Consider the following 17,249-nt stretch of genomic DNA (forward strand, 5'->3'; position numbering starts at 1 on the left):
ATCTGCTCAGAGGGCTGGAACACCTCCTCCTACACAGAAAGGCTGAAGGAGCTAGGCTTGTTCAGTCTGCAGAAGGCTTCATGGAGAACTCATTGTGGCCTTCCAGTACTTGAAAGGAGTTTAAAAACAGGAAGGGGACTGACCTTTTACATTGCCTGACAGTGACAGGACAAGAAGAAATTGATTTAAACTAAACGAGGGGGGATTTAGGTTAGATGTTAGTAAGAAATTCTTGGCTGAGAGTGTGGTGAAGCCCTGGCACAAGCAGCCCAGAGAAGCTGCAGATACCCATCCCTGGAGGTGCCCAAGGGCAGGTTGGATGGGCCCTGGATAGCCTAAGACTGTGGGTGGCAACCAGCCCACAGTGGGGGCTGGGACTCCATGATCTTAAAGGTCTCTTCCAATTTAAGCCATGCTGTGACTCTACGATCATTCTATGATGAAAAGTACATCTGTATACATGTATGATCATGTGCGGGGGCTTATACATATGGATCCTTTTTTTTTTTTTTAACATGTTAAGCTATTTAATAAGCCCAATAATTATAATATTAAGCACAATTGCAGTAAGAACTGACCCACTTTAACATCGTACTACATTTCTGAACAAGATCTATAGGAAGTAGGAAAACCATCATTACCAAATACCTTTTGAAGAGTCAAACCAACATGGTTTACCTAGGATTATCCAAAATGTCTTTGACAAGACAATGAAATTTGAACTTATGTCAGTACCTTACTGAACTGTACTGTCCCTGAATAACCTTCATAGTTGTGGCTGACCTTGCAGTTTTAGCATCACCAAGACAATGAACTTTAGAAAAGGAAAAATGTGGAGAAGGAAAACTAGGGGATTCTGTAATTTTGGAGCAGTTCACTGGGAAGAGTCACACACACAGAAAAGCACCTTTTGATTGAAGGATAAAATCAAAGGCTAATTCCATCATTCTGTATACTGGAATACAAAGCCAATACAAATACAAAGTTAATAATACTGAAACAACAACAGTTGCAAGTGAAACACTCAACATTCAGAGGTTGGACCCTACCAACCTAAGCCATTGTATGATTCTATAAACCTGAAAGAACAAAGGGATCAAGAGCTTCAGAGCCAGGTACCCTCATCAGCTGATCATAAGATGTAAGGAATGGTTACATGAAAAGACAAAGTGCCTTCTCTAATGACTAAGCCAGTTTTCAGCTGCACTTGATAGACCTAAGAACATTATGTTGGCAATGTATCAAAATCTGGTCCAAGAGTTAATCTGATTTTGTCACTGTAGCAATTAAAATACCAACATAATGCTGAAATAATTCATGACTTCCTTAACCATTTCCATCTTGCATTATGCTTCACGAGACTGCAGAGTATCACCAGTAGGAGTGGAAGAAAATCACAGCATTTTTCTGCTAGTGCCACAATATGCCTTGAAGTTCACCAGAACTTTTAATGAACAGAAATTCTACATACTGAATTACATCCTGATATTTTTCACCATTAAAATGACTCAAGTTTTTAAGCATACTCCATAGCTCCTCAGTGCCACAGAATACTGCTATTGTTTTCCTTTTAAAAATTCCCCAGCTCTGAAATATTTACACACATGCATACGCACTGGAAGCACTGCTGCCCTAAGACACTAAAGGATTACTTATCTATCTTTTTGTTTAAGCTAAACATTGTAGAAATGTTTTTGAAATAATCTGGTTTAGGTAAGCATTTCTCATAAGTAGCACCCAGAGCCACATCTCCCAGAATGCTGAAAAAAGGCCGAAAACTGTCACTGTTTCAGAGGCTAGAAGCTAAGCAGTTCTATTACATACTTAACTCAAATGTTTTTCCCAAATTACACAGAAGCATTTTTAAATAAGCCTAAGTACTACTGTAATGGGGATCATGTAAGCCAAGTAGATTGGTTGGAATAATATTAAAGCAATTTAAATACCATTAGATTCTGCTGACTGTCAGTCTAGTACTGACCCCGGATACACCAACCATTCCTCTCAGGTTTCTCCTGAGAAGAACTGAAAGGTCTTCTGATTCTCTGTCTCAATAAGCACTTATTCATATCTGCAGCTTTACCACAGTCAGTGGCACCACTGGGTAAGTAAATAAGCGATGGCATAAGCAAGTGTCTTAAAGCTCAGACACACATTTTCAGACCTCTGCTTGAACTCATCTGGAACACAGACCACTAAACACTTCAAAGGACCTCAGCCTGCTGGTGGTTGCTTCTACACGGACAGAAACGTGCACAACTGTTTGCCCAGCTCTGCCAAAGCCTGCATTTATTTGGTAGGGGAGCTGCGCTCCTGGACTCACACAAGGTGTTCCTGGCCACCAACAGGAGCCAAGAGAAAATTCCTCTTACAGAACAGTATAAAGCACTATTAGCAAATTATGCATAGAGGTAGGAGAAAGAAAAACACCACTCTAAAACTTGAAATTCATCCACCGTAGCATGAAAGCCCAACCTCCTTTGCTACACGCCAGCTGTGCCCTTAGTGCTGGGCGGAAGAGTGCTCAAAACCAGGGGGCAGCCCTGCACCCGGCTGTGCCCCAGGGACAACAGCACTGCCCAAGCAGAAACAAAACCACCCAGATCTAGTGAAAGATGCTTGAATAACCCTTCACTGACCTAAAAGATCAAAATAATCCTCTACCCCTTAACCTCAAAATGAATTTCAAGTACAAAAGGACATAGAGAGTCTTAAAATCAGAGGCTTCTCTGAACTCAACCTGAGGGACTGGGGCTGCACAATAACTGGCACTGGGAAGACTGGCAGTTGTCTGCTGCAGTGCTACATGCAAGGTAAAGGAAACTTTCCTGCTCTACACTACAGTGCTTTGCTTTCTTTCTCTTCACCAAGTTTAAGAATCTTCCACTTTTTGTTTGGAGGTTTGTAAACAGGGACTTCCTTACATGTGATTTTACTCTCACCTGCCTCTGTGTTTTGAGTAATTTCAGATTACTGCACTGGCAAGCATTAACTGATACAGTTCCTGTGGGTTAGACAAGCCTTACAACAGGATTCTGAATCACCTAGGAGGAGTCGAGTACAGGAACATCACTTCAGAGTTTTAGAGACATGCTCCCTGCAACTGCCATCCAAACTCCTACCCAAGGGCTGCACTCTATATGGACACTAAAAATGAAAGCACCACACAGACCTCAGATACCTGAGAGGACTAAAGTCTAATACCGTTACTCTGTAGTACCTGGATGACAAAATATACAAGATGTAGTTAACCTACGGAATCACATTTCCACCTTATTGAAGCAAAGAACAGTATGGTAAAGGAGACTCAGATAGAAATAAAAACAAAATAAGAGAAGGTAATAAAAATAAAGAAATCCCTTTATCTAAATGGAGAAACAGATAAGCTACTCAGAATAGCTTGTGAAGGGGTTACTGTCAATAAGAGACACAATCCAGAAAAAGAATGAATGATAAAGTTCTGTATATTTAGTTGCTGACTAATGGGAGTAATGGGAGGTAAAATTCATACTACATATTGGGCTACAGCTTGATACATCTTTACTAAAAAAAGAAGAGGGGAAGTGGGGGCAGCAGCTGCTCCCACTAGTTCATAGAATGCTTCATTCCATGAACAGGGAGATTTCAGGTGAGACTAAGCTCGATGCTCACCTTGCACAGCTCTTTCTGCTGCTTTTCAATCAAGCAACCAAGGGAAATCAGGCCCAAATCGGGCAGCACGCAACAAAGCATTGTTTGTTCCCCCTGCAAACTTCACAAAGTTCTGCAGTTCTACCAAGCTAACAAGTTCTACCCAAACACCCACTCTATGTAACACATCTTTCTGAAACAGATCACTTTACACAAATAAGGCACAGATCAGTGATTTGCTAAACTAGTTATGGTTAAGTGAACAGCACTGCTTTTATGAGGATGCATGAACAAGGAGGTATTTTTGTTAATATTACATATTTGTAATTGCTAGCACTGATCTTGCAACAGACAAGAGAGCTGATGTATCATGCTACAACATAAATGCAGAAAAAAAATAAACTTTTGGAACATCAGAACTGCACTTCTCTTTTCAAGAGCTCATCATGTTCCAAAACATTTGCTAGAGATTTTTAAACCTGTGCATCTCGGTGCATGGGTAACAGGCTTTACTGTTAAAATCAATTTAAGCAAACAGTAATAAACACTACTAAATTTAATTTACACTGGCACAAACCTTTAGCATCTTTGTACCTGTGTAAAGCAATCTCTCCCCAGGATGCAGCTAGTTCACCTGCAGTTTAAAGCCATTGTGTGTCAGCGCACAGCTGCAGCTCCTCTAACGTAACTACAGTCTCCGGAGGAAGGCAGAGCCAAACCCCTGCTAATCACAGCAACCAGCCCCTTTAGCACATGATTTTTTTGTGGTGCATCTGTTTTGCTAAGTTGCTGGGTTAGAAGGCTTGTGCTTATCTAGCACGTGGTTCTCCCCCATGGTTCTCCCCGGTTTGTAACTCATCCCTTCCCTTTCCTGTTGCATCAGGAAGCTGCAAATACAGCGGCTTCAGCGGGGCTGCTATAATTACCACAATGTACTGCAATTCTGAAACGTATGCAAAATAAGTAACAATTACTTAAACGAAGTTCATGGAGGCATTCAAATGCGGTTCTGTTGGCTTTCTAGAAATCTTCTGACCGAAATGCTCCAGCCAAGATCAAAACACCTCCATGTACCTCTTCAATAGGTAGACACCTTTATATGCCTTCATCCTGACCTCTAAGCGAGATCTTTTAGAAATAATCTGATGTAGAAACAGAGAAAAACCACCTACAAGAAACCAGGAATAGAGCTGGGAGGGAAGAAGTTAAAAAGTTCCTGTTCTTCACTGACTTCTTTTGTTATACTCCATCTCACTGAACAAACAAATATCAGTTTTAATGAAAGCTTCAGAGATGGAAAAAATGCTGACTCAAACAGCTATCTTTTCTTCTTGTTACCTGATAAAAACAAAAGCACGTCAAACTACTATCGTTATTAACTCAATTGCAGTGCTGTGCTGATGTTTTAGGAGCCATCTCCAGCTCTTGGGAAAGGCTTTTCCCCTCCCTTCCTTCCCCTCTCCACCCTGCCAGTAATCCGAATTTAAAGGACCTAACCCTTCTGAAATGTGTTAACTCAAGCACTTTTTTTTTTTTTTTAACAGTTGGAAGTTTCAGAAAAGAAAAAAAAAGAAGAAGAAAAAAAAAAAAGAATCCAAAAGAAAACAGCAGATGTTTGGGGCCCAGCCTTCCATTTTCCCTTCCACGTGAAGCTTAATGACAAAGATTCGAACTTTAAACTTCCAAACAGATAAAAACGTACTATTTACCCTGTTAGAAATCCTAAACAAAAACTTTAAGTTGCCAAATACAGATAAGACAAACGTATCACTTTTCATCATCTGTACCATCATGCCTGACAAGATAAGGTGCTTCCTTTTATTTCTTTCATTCACGTTTGCCTTACAAGTATAGAAACCCACTGACTGAGCAGTTTTGCTCCCTGGAGAATAAAGCAGTGCTTTAAAAATCTTAGAAACACACTGTACACTTTAAATAGCTGATACTTAACATAAAGTTGAGTCTTCTTAAACCAAGGTAGACTGTATACATTGCATACCATTTAAAGGGAAACATCCCCTGACAGTGCAAGCTGATGAAGCAAAGTAACAAATTCTTACAGTTGCAAAAGAAAAGGAGGAACCCAGCAACAAGGGGACTGGACCTGCTCACAGGTGCCATGTTGGTCAGTCAAGTCTTGTTGCTCCTCGGAGCTGTGTGTTCTGAATTATGGCCATGGCAAGTTTAATGAGGTTATGTCCCTCAAACAGACACCACACACCATGTGGGAAACTGAAATGATGAATTACACATGCAGCTGCTCCGTACTATAAACCTACAGATACAGTTAAAACCTCATCCACGTTTTTACCCTAAGATCAGCCAAAGCTTTCTCCACTCAGCTCCTTTTGGAAACCCACCTGAATCTTCAGCTTCGAACAAAACCGGCCTGTGGCACAGTGCCTGATGTTAACAGAGCCTCGTGAAAGGATTAACCAACAGCTTTGTATACTCCTTCAAACAGGCCTAACACCAAATCAGTGTTAAATTCCTCACGCGCAGCTACGCCCAGTTAATCTGCTTGAAAGCAGCAAACTATGTAAATCTACTTCCACTGGGGAGATAAATAGGACACCCACCACAAGGTGACAGCAGCCTGCTCTGTGCCCCCCGAGGAGCCCCACTGCACGGTGCCGCAGTAACGCGCCTGCTGGATGCAAAGAGCAGATGGAAGGAGAAAGCCACGTTTTCCTATTTATGATAGTTTTACAGTGCGTGGAAATATTTACTTGGGAGCAACGCCTCCTGATTTCCATGGGAATCCAAAGGCGGGAGCAGGCCGCAGCCAGGGAGCCCAGCACAGCTCAGGCTGAGCAGGATGCCAGGCTCTGCGGCGCTTCCCTGGCCGTGCGGATGCACACATGTGCATTCTTTGCATAACTCCGTGTAACCTTGCGAGCAGAGCTATTAGATTACACCTACCTTGTTCAGAGAGGACGCATGGCCACGAGCACTGTGATAGGCTGTTACTGCAGGTACCGCGTGGGCTTTGGGCTTTAAGGTGACCTGAATCTGCATTTCAAGGAAATCATCAGATGAGCTGATGCTCATTTTGACCATGCTTAATTTATACCACCAGCCTAGCAGGAGTTTGATTATTTTTTATAATATGCCCTATTAGAAATACAAGTAGGGAGATCTCAGTTTGGTATTCTTACTCTAAAGCTCAGAAGAAGATCAGGCACCACCTCATTGCCTCTGACCCCAAACCAAGAATGCCTACTGATTCCTGTATGCCTGAGTTACAATGCAATAGATAATGAGCACAGCAGCGTTAGCACCGATTCGTTTACAAAATAAAACAGAGCTCTTTGCGGAAACAAACAGAGTATGGGCAACACTCTCGACCTACTGTAGCTTACCAGAAGTTTATCAGTATGTTAAATGAAGGCAGAATTTCACATTAAAGTGTCTCAAATTAAACTGCATTTAACCAGCAAATAGCTCACCCTTTCAACAGTATCCAATATTAAGCTACCTGAATATGCTGCAGACTGTTTAGGAAAACAGGAAAACACTAAAAATGATGTGCTTTTCCACCACTCTGACACCACATATGCCTACAATACAAACAATGAGACACAAACTGCTCAAAACATTCTGGTTTCATTTTTAAATTACCCATTTCCCCTCAAGTTCGCATACTTGGGGCTGCCACATAGCTGCTCCTCTCAGCTACTTTTCCTGCACTAACAGCATCCAGTCTCTTAGGCTAAAATACAATTATAATTAAATTGTCCAAAGATGGGTTACACAGAGATGCAAAGACTTTATCTGGACTATTTCTAATTACCGGGAAAGGATGAAAAATTAGGCTTATAAGGCGGCTCAGCATTGTCTGACAGCAGCTCGCCCCTGCAGGTGAAGTCTGAGTGAAAGGGAGATCAGAAAGTCAATCTTCATACGACCTCGGTCTAAATGAATGAAGTTAATGGGAGTTTTCCAAGGACTTAAACGGAGAAAGGCGCAGGCCCGGCTCCTTGTGTAGGAAGTGTTTGAGTGGAGAATGGCTACACGCTAACAAAAGGAACCTTTGGTGCCCGGGGTCTTAAGACCACATAATACCCCCGCATTCATTTCTTTCTCTGCATATTGAAAGAATAAAAGGCTCTGTTTGTTTTTCCGATTCAGGCAGCCTTTTCAGCTCGCTGAATCCAAGGAGGGCACTGAGCAGAGCGGAGCACTTATCAGCGCGTTGCAGCACGGCGGGCAGCCAGCGGCCCCGCGGCCGCGCCCCGGCCCCGCACCGAGCGGCCCCGGGGGGGCATCGGCGGAACTGCCTTCATGTACAAAGTATGCCGAAGCGCCGGGCGAGAGCGTCCGCGTGGGTGTAGCCGGGGCATTTATTGAAAACAAACCAAAACCGGCGCACACAATGAGCGTGTTTTATTACGCATGGACTTGAACACTTCAAGCACAAGATACAGAGATAACACCGCACACTGTTCGCAGCATCTGCAGGGTGCCGCTGAGATAACATCCACGCGATTCTGATCGAAAAGATATTTCTACAAAACGGGGGAGGAAGAGAAAGAAAATCACAATTTTTGTAAGCCGTCCCGGTGAGCCCAGCAGCCCAACTTTCTCTCCACCCAGCCCACAGCACTAAGCTGGCAGCTCGACGTACGTGCCCCCGGCAGCGGTGCCACCGCGACCCACGGCCGAGGGCCTCCCGCACACGGTGTGCTCCGAGCCCGGCCCCGCGCTCCGCAGCCAGCACGGGCCGGGAGGTGCCTCCACCTGGCAGCAGCGCGCCGCGGGGCGCTCGGTGAGCCCTTTCGGCTGTGACCTCTCTTCCTTGGGACGTAACTACAGAGCTTTAGAACGGAGTGCTTTAAAAATACATAAGATTCAATGAAAAAAACGGTTTCTTATTAACATTAGGATCTTAACAACAACGTTTCGAGGAAAAAAAAAAAAAGAAAAAAAAAAGTTAAAAACGCAGCTGAAGAGCCACTGGCCCAGCACGGCTGCAATTCGGCTGTTTTATTTCCAACTGCTAAACAAGCAACCAACCAACAAAACGCTCCTCTCACTACAGCTCGATAGATGTGAGTGCCCCGAGTTTATCAGGACGCTCTGTCTGCCCAGAAAATGTCACAGGATTTCCCTTGTGTACTTCAAGCGAGAGAGAAGGGGAAAGCCTGCCTGCGCTGGCGGCTCTCGAGAGGCTGCATGAGAGCAACAACGGCGCTTGAACCTTTTGGGTAGCTCCAAGTTTCGCTTTATAGCCCGGGTTGCGACACGGAGCAGGGCTTTTGTCACTTGTTGTCGAGCCCAGCGGGGCCCGCAGCCGCCCGGCCCGACCGCTAAGGTCACCCGGCGGAGGCCTCTGCTCGGGGTTCGGGGCTCAGCGTTCGGCAAGGTCACGGCGCAGTTCGTAAGGGACTTAGGGTGGGTTGGAGGTGGGGTTCTTTTTGCAAAGCCCAGCTCTGCAGAAGCAAGCAGCGAGTCACCACCCCCTCCCCACGGAAAAAAAAGAAATATATATATATATATTTATATTTTTTGTAATATACATATAAAAGCGGGTGTGGGGGTACCACGAAGGACCGCCGCCCTTACCTGCTTCCTATAGGGCGTCCGGCTGCCGCCCGCCGCGCTGCTGTTGCTGCTGGGGAAGATCATCGCCCCGCCTGATCCCCGGCCGCCCCTCGAGATGGGGAGCAACTTTGGCGGCCGCCGGGCTGCGGCGCGGCGGGGCTGCAGGGCGCTCCCCGCCTCCGTGCCTTCCCTCCGGCTGCGGCTGCCGCGCGTCCCCCCCGGCCCTCCGCTCCGCTCCGACCCTACCCCGCCGCGGCCGCCCAGCCTGCCATCAACGGGCGCTCATTGACCACCGGCGGCTTCCCCGGCCCGGCCGATCCCACCTCCCGCCGGCCTCAACCACCGCCCAGAAGGAGGGAACGAGCGAGCCCAACCGCAGCGGGGAAGCGCGGAGCGGACGAGGCGCCCGCCCCCACCCCCGCGGCTGCGCGGGCGGCGGCGGCGGCGCGGGTTCGGGGCCGAGGAACGGAGCGGGGCGCGGCCCCCGGGCGGCGCGGGGCGGCGGGCGCGGTGGGGGCGCCCCCGCGGAGCGCAATGGTTGCGCCTGGGGGGCGCGGCGGGACCGCGGCGGAATGCAACTTGCGCCCGGCCCCGCGTGCCGCGCATTCCGCCGCGGACCCGCGGTGGGGTGAGCGCGGCTCAGCCCCGACTTTGACCTCCAGGACGGTGCCCGTGCCCTCAGCCCCGACTCTCCCAGCTGCTCTTCTGGGGGAAAAAAATACAACGAATGGGCCTTTTCCCTCCTCACCCTCTCTCCCTCCTTCTCCCCCTCCCCAATTGAAGTGCCCGGGCTTCCCAGGGGTGGGAGGGAGCTCAGGGTCCACGTAACCCCACGGTTCCGGTAGGGAGACCAGATTGCTCCTAGCGCAGTAAAAACAGGAATATGTAACTCAAAAGTTTTGCTTTGTTGGAGACAGGAATGCAGCTGGGGGAATATCCGGTCACAGCCCTCGTGGAGGCTCCTGCAGAAGTAGAGGAGAACTCTGATTTCTTCCCAGAATTCAAGTCTAGGAAGCAGTGCAGTTAAGAGGCGAAGAGTGGGAAGCTGAAAGAAAGAGCCATGCTGGGAGGAGGGATTGCCAGGCTCATCCCTGTCCCCCCGCCTCGTTCACATCACGGTGCTGCAGTGCAGCCCTGCAGCCGCCCACAGCTGTGGGCCCGTCGGGCCCTGAGCCCTGGCCACTGCCAGCAGCACTGCTCAGACGGCACCGCCCAGCGCCTTCTGGTTCTTCTTCCTCTTTCTAATAGAGATGTGGCCCCAGTCTCACACTCGCACAGATTACAAAGGGAAACAGACGAGAAAAACCAAAGACTTGCCAGGTAGCTCTCTGCTACTCATGTAGCACTCCGCCTCTATTTACAAACACCATAACCTGTAACTAGAAACAATCACCAAATAGTTTGGCATCCCACTATATTGCCGCCACCGCAGTACGCAAAGCGCTGCCCCTTGGCAGAATGACGTTCTGCATAACTTTCCTTTTTTTCCCTCTTTCGAGTCCTAAAATGGATCTCTTTCAGCTCAGCCTCGGCTCCTCAGCACGGCTGAGGGCTGCCAGCACCGGGCCGGACAGGCAGCAGCCCCATAACGTAACCCGGCAGTGGCTGCTGCTGGAACGCCTGCTGGGGCACGTCTGCATGGTGAGCACTGCGCTGGCGCCGCCTGCCCGCCCCACGCTGCGAGCACACGCTGCTGGGGCTCCCAGTTCTGCCAGACGGTGGCACAGAGGCTTGGGTTAGGGTAAAGCCACAGCTCTTACTCTGGTTGTGGTGCAGCTTCATGCACACCGTACAGCAGCATTCTTTGGCATGGCCGCTGAGGAAGGCACCAGCTGGGCAATTGATTCTGGGTGAAACTTTTTTTTTTTCTTTCTGGTTTTTTTTTTCCCCTCTGATCAGATTAGTTTTCCTCCAGATCATTTCCTTTGTCTGGTCAGCACGTGGTTGCACTGCAGCTTGTGCTGGTACAATGGAGGGGGTAAAACAGGAGCACAGACAGGCAGGGATGGGAGGGTGGGTATGGATGCTTGTTCAGGCAGCAGCAGCAGATTAGATGGGCTTAATCTGCTCATGTACCTGTGGCTTAGTTTGACAGAAATATAGCTGTGTGCTCATGCCTGCCCTGGGCGTAGCACAGGAGGTGATCCATACCCCACTCTTACCTGTTACAGGCCATGGTCACAGATGGCACAATCATGCTCAGAATGGAAACGCTGCCTTATAGCAGGGCATGCTTCTACTCCAAGCTGTATTCCCGAATAAGAACCATACTTTTCTGTATGAAGAGGGAACAAAGTTTCAATCTGCTGCACCTATACCAGGACGGACTTTTTTGGCTGGAGAAGCTGGAACAACCACAGCTCCTCCTCCCAGGGAAAAAAAAACTATAAAATGCCAGTCAACCCCTGCTTCCTCCCCTCTCTTCCTGTCCCACAGCCCAGGCCAGCAGGAGGGATGCACATGCTGTGCTGTGCAAAGGAGCTCAAGGACATCTCAAAGCAGCAGCTGAGATGCTGCCTTCCTGCCCAACCCTGCCTGGCCCAGCCCAACCATGCTGCCACCCCATCACCAGTGTCTCACACCACCCATGATGCCCAAGCAACTCCCCTCTGCTGGGCTCAGTATGTGGCACATTTTCCTTGCCACCACTGCCGTCTTTTCTAACGTACCATAAAAACGCACATGGCAAATACAATCCTATAAACATCTACTGTATCACCGCCAAATTATGCTTATATATTTTTGTTATAGGAGAATGCATTATAGAGTTTTACAGGACAAAACCCTTAGTGTCTTATCCTAAGTGCTAATCTACCTATCAACATTTTCTGTTTGTTTTCCAAGGCTTGTGTAACCTGACTCCACTTTTGTCTTAAAACGGGTAACAGCTGCCTTCCGGTACCTACATTGAGGTCACTGAGACACAGCCAGGCCCTGTACAGCATGGCTGGAAGGAAAGGGACAGCAGACATCAGCTGAAGGTTGCCTCCGCCAAGAAGGAAAGAAGGGTGATTGTTGTAGGCAACCCCTTCTGAAGGGAGCGGACTGGGGGAAGTGTGTCGCCCTCCCGGACCGGGGTCAGAGACATTACTAAAAAACTTCCTGGTCTGGTTTGACCCTCTGATCTTTACTTTTCATTGATAGTTCAAGCTGGTAGCGATGAAGTTCCTGAGAGAAGTTTGAGGGCTACCAAAAGGGACTTCAGAGTGGAAACAAATCCTAGCCCAGGAGCTGGCAAAGCTGGCTGACAGGCTTATGAACTAGGTCTGAAGGAAGAAGGGGATAAAATGTGCCTTGCTAGAGATGAGTCTGGGGGAACAAAGCCAGAATAGGGGTGAGGCAGGGGGATCAGCTGAAGTGTGTCTGCACCAGTGCACGAAGCACAGGCAATGAACAGGAGGAGTTGGTAGCTACCATGCAGCAGGCAAGCTGTGACTTGGTTGTCATGATGGAAACATGGTGGGATTGCTCCCAAAATTGGATTGTTGCAATGGATGGCTACCAGCTCTTCAGAATGGACAGGCAAGGACAGAAAAGGAAAGAGGGGCAGTAGCATGGCTGTCTATGCGAAAACAGTGTTTCAGTGTTGTTGAGCTTGGGGCTGGAAATGATAAGGTTGACTCTATGGATAAGGATCAGGAGGAGGGCCAACAAGGCAGACATCCTGGTGGGGGTCTGTTACAGACAGCCTAACCAGGATGAAGAGACAGATGAAGTGTTTTACAAGCAGCTGGCAGAAGTTGCACAATTGCCAGCCCTTGTTCTCATGGGGGACTTCAACTTCCCTGATATGTGCTGGAAACACAATACAGCAGAGAAAAAGCAGTCTAGGAAGTTTCTAGAGTGTGGAAGATACACACTGCATCAGGAAGGCTGGATGCTCCTCAAGAAGGAAGGAAGGAAGTCTTAAAGGTGCAGGAGCAGGCTGTCCTTGAGTGCCATTAGAGCTGGAGGGGAAGAAGACTTGGCGTGGCTGAACAGGGACCTTTTGCTGAGATTTCTGTGTAAATTCTTGTGTTTTAGATTAAGTAGATAAGGTTCTAGATAATTCCCTGCACTTCTCAGATGTACAGTGATATACCTATTCCAGATACTGATAACTAGTTCCCCTACGTATTTTCTGGGATGCAAGCATGCCTTGTTTGCAAAGAAGACTCAGTTTTACTCATTTAGCAGTTCCATTTGTGGAACAGCCCTGCAGATTGGCAAGCATGCGACTGCTTAGTTACAAAGGAGCAACTCTTTTTGTTCCTAAAGGAAAAAAGGTGACCAAAGAGCTAGGAATATCTGTGTCAATTGTCTGTACAAATTATGTTCAGAGCTTCTCTAAATAACCTAGAGTTGCTTATTTAGAAACAGAGAATACTTGCTGAGCAGATTTGGTGCATTTTGGAGCTAAAATGTTGTGATTAGTTGTTCGTTTGTAGATTCAGTCCAAAAATATATGTTTGCAGACTGGGTAAATACAGAAAGATTGCTCTGGAAACCTGGAGACAGCTAGAAGTCCTCAAGGATCTTTCATGTAACATTTATCAATCTTAACAAACAGTAGATTGGTAAAACTGACCTACTGCTTTAAAAACAGTTCTACACGTTTAAACTGCTACTTCCTCATTTCTCTTCTAAATCAAATCCACGGCTCCCTTTCTTTATCTCAAGCTCACTCTGAAGCAGTTAGCTCCCACAGGGCACTGCCTCTGCAGGATAGATGGTTCCTCAGCCCCAGACCTGCTTTAAAAAGGAAACTTCGTTCTGTTGCAAAGCCCAGAATCAGAGATGGGATGGGATGTCCTGAGCCACCTCAGAACCCGGCTCCTGCCAGAACCAGCAGCGCTGCATCAGGGCCTTCTGAAGCCCCATCAATGAAGGGTGACTGTGGGTACCTGATTTCCCCACACTAACAGACCTGGAGGACCTATGAGCTTTTCAGCACAACCTCCTTCAGTTAAGGATCCACACTTTCATCACACCTTGTCACATGCAAAAAGATACAAAGCAGGGCTGGCTAGCAGAGATGTAAAAATGTAAAAATGCATTCAAATGCCCTGTGCAAGGAAATGGTTTGCAGGGCTGAACTTTTTTTTTTTTTTGGGGGGGGGGGGGGGGGGGGGAGAGAGATTCAGCATTTCCTGCAATGCGTTCACAGTGCTGTATGGGAAGCTAAGTATTACACAGAAGCAGGTTTTTAATTTTAGCATTAAACTGATCTATTCAGAACTGAGAAGAAGAAAAAAAGCATTTATAATGATCAAAAGGACAAAGGGAAACTGATTTAGAGATAAATATTCTCCTCATTGTTTTTGTTATTATTTAAATATTCCAGGTATGCAGATAACAACAACAAAAAAGTCTGTATCCTGCTGAATAAGGAAGAAAAGGAAAGGTCGGTAGAAATGGGACATACAAAAGCCATGAACATTCCATATAAAAGCTTCAGACACCTTTTTGGTAGAAAAATAAAATTATTAAGAAGCAATGCTTCTGCAGAAGTGCAAAGAACACAGTACTGCACACGCAATGAGAGGCTGTTGTTTAAGAACCAGAAATAATCACAGGAGTAAATTCAACAATAAGAAAAGAATCTCCATGACAATCAGAATAAAAAGGAGGAGGCAAATAATCTTTCCCAGTTGTACTGTTTCAAATATTAGTAACAAGATACCAAATTATTTATATTCTAGATTAGAATCTAAAATAGCAAATCCTATTTTATCACTGACTATAAAAGACCAGTTCGGAGTCACTATCACAGATTTCTGTATAAACTCATCATTAGACCCCATCAACTCATCCTCCCTGGGAATCCTCCCACCTAACTCTAATTTTCCCATCACCTCTGTTGTGTGGTTGTGTTTTTCTTGTGCATTCTTTTTTTTTCTTTTTTCCCCTCCTCCCCCCCCTAAAATCCAACAGCTCCCTGTGATACAAAGACCCGCCCTCTGCTCCACGTAGTGCACGCTGAATGCTGCTGCTTTAGCCGCTGGATTTGTGCCTCCCATGGCGTGTTTAGACTCCTCCTATTCCTTTTAGCTTGCACTTCATTCCTCCCATGCTTCCTTAAATGTTCCTGGAAGGACACTTCATAAATTGCACAATTAAATGTAACTGTTGTCATGCCTTCAATGATTACTGGTGTTAAGAGTATGCACATAGAAAGCAGCATGATCTATTGTTAATGCCATGCAAGCATTTTACATTATGGAATGCATTATTTATTCTTTGAAAGCCATGACAAGATGCTACTTTATAGAAATATTTCCACTGTCAAACAAACACCCCCTTCCTAAACACAGCTCGTATATTCTGGGAAGCACATGTAGGAAAGAGAATTACTGTAAAGGATCGTTATACAACAGGAATTTAAGGAAACTGCTCATAATTGGTAAATAAAACAGGACAAAATCCAATCTTGATTTGTGGAATTAACTAAAATGACTCAAAAAGATCTAAATTCTGCCATTAGATAATGGTGCCAGGCACTTATTTGAAGCCATGAAGCAATAAGTCTGCAAACAGTTGCCAGATTTATTATAGAACAAAATAATGAAGTCCAAAATGACAAAGTATATTGTTTTTTTCTGTGTAGGAAGTTGTTCATCATTTCACTTAAAACATGTAACTACTAAGAAGAGCTCTTTGTTTTGATATACTTCTGTGGGTTTTTTGCATTTTGAGTGGAATAAAGTTATGGGACAGCAAGGAATGCAAGCAAAAACCTATCTGCCAAATATTTTCTAGGAAATAATCAGTGACTACACAGCTGTTTAATTTTTTCCATGTATTTTACATACTTACATTTTTAATATAAAGATTCACAAACGGTGAAGAAAAATATGGAAATAAATCTTTTTTTCTAAAACTTCAGAATTAGCTTGGTTCTAAAATAGAGTTGCATTTGATGGTTTTCCAACAGAAAAGAGTTTTTTTCTATCCACAACTTGTTCAATTTAGACATGTGGAAATTTTTTGGATGAAAATATTCAGGATGTGGGCCAGACTGGAACTTACATTTTAGCTTCTTATTGGAATCTTAGAAATAAGAAATGAAATAAACTAATGGTCGCCTACAATTAAAATATATTTCAAGATGGAGAACAGTTGGTGACGCCAAGAAGATAAATCACTGTGCAGTAGTTAGAGGGGAAGGTTTGACCAAAAATCAGCCAGATATCAATTTCATCCCTTTGTGTGCCATTGTGTTGGTATCTAAGTGCATGGAACACCTTCAGCCACATTTGTCAGTGTTCTGTACTTATGGAAAATAAAAAAAATAGTACCCTTATTTGTTCTTTCTACATCAATAAAATGGGACATATACTTGAATAAAGCACACGCTCTAGGCATTACAAACAGATTTGGTAATAACACAGTGAGGAATGGGTCATCACAGACAACAGAAAAAGACAGAAAAAGTCACTTCCAATATGATACAAAAAGGGTGGAGTTATTGTCACTAGCACAAGGCAGGCTCGAGGAAAACCTCTGCTGCAAACAGCACTTGTCTTCTCTACATGGTGAGACGAGCCAGACTGGAGACTGTGTACAGTAGGTGCATACGTGTTGACATCTTGGAACAAAAACACAAAACACCTCTCTTTCCAAACAGTGTTGTTGTCCTAAGATGACTCTTCCTGCTATTTTTTTTCTTTCCCTAGGAGGAAGTACTGTTGTATTTGTTTGACAAATACTGGTGGTCAAGTGAGGAACTGGCAGCCGCACCTACTGACAAGCGCTGTGCAAATTTTTCCAGCTCTCACACACCTCCCTGTCAATTAACCTCATTTCTGACCTGCAAAAGTCTTTGCCGTGCTCAGAATCCCCTGAGTTTGCTGACAGCACGGCGCTGTCCTGTGGTGCCACTTCCTATCATCTCACCTGGATGTGAGAAACTCATTTCCATGCAGGTTTCAAGGCAGCATATCCATTTTATCTGTTTCAAAATTATAGCCTTTATCCTGCAAGTTTGCTTTATAATCACGTATAAACAGAAAGACATTTGTTTATAATACACAATCTGATTACAGTGACCTAATTTAGACCAAGAAGGAAAGAAACAAGATCATGTGAGAGGAGTT

General features: G+C 45.5%; 1 protein-coding gene across 4 annotated transcripts in view; it reads right to left on the bottom strand.

Annotated features, from left to right (window-relative positions):
* RBMS1 (RNA binding motif single stranded interacting protein 1) overlaps window positions 1–17,249 on the bottom strand; it is a 137,657-nt gene that overhangs the window by 76,805 nt on the left and 43,603 nt on the right. Inside the window, exon 1 of one of the 4 annotated variants that reach the window (XM_048953501.1) lies at window positions 9,196–9,541. The exons of the other annotated variants lie outside the window; for them this stretch is intronic. Coding sequence (XP_048809458.1) covers window positions 9,196–9,258 — 63 coding nt within the window. The 5' untranslated portion in view covers window positions 9,259–9,541. Of the gene's footprint in view, window positions 1–9,195; window positions 9,542–17,249 lie in introns of those variants that run through there. 4 annotated transcript variants of the gene reach the window in all.

The sequence above is a fragment of the Lagopus muta genome, chromosome 8 (assembly GCF_023343835.1).
Source record: "Lagopus muta isolate bLagMut1 chromosome 8, bLagMut1 primary, whole genome shotgun sequence".
Lineage (NCBI taxonomy): Eukaryota > Metazoa > Chordata > Aves > Galliformes > Phasianidae > Lagopus > Lagopus muta.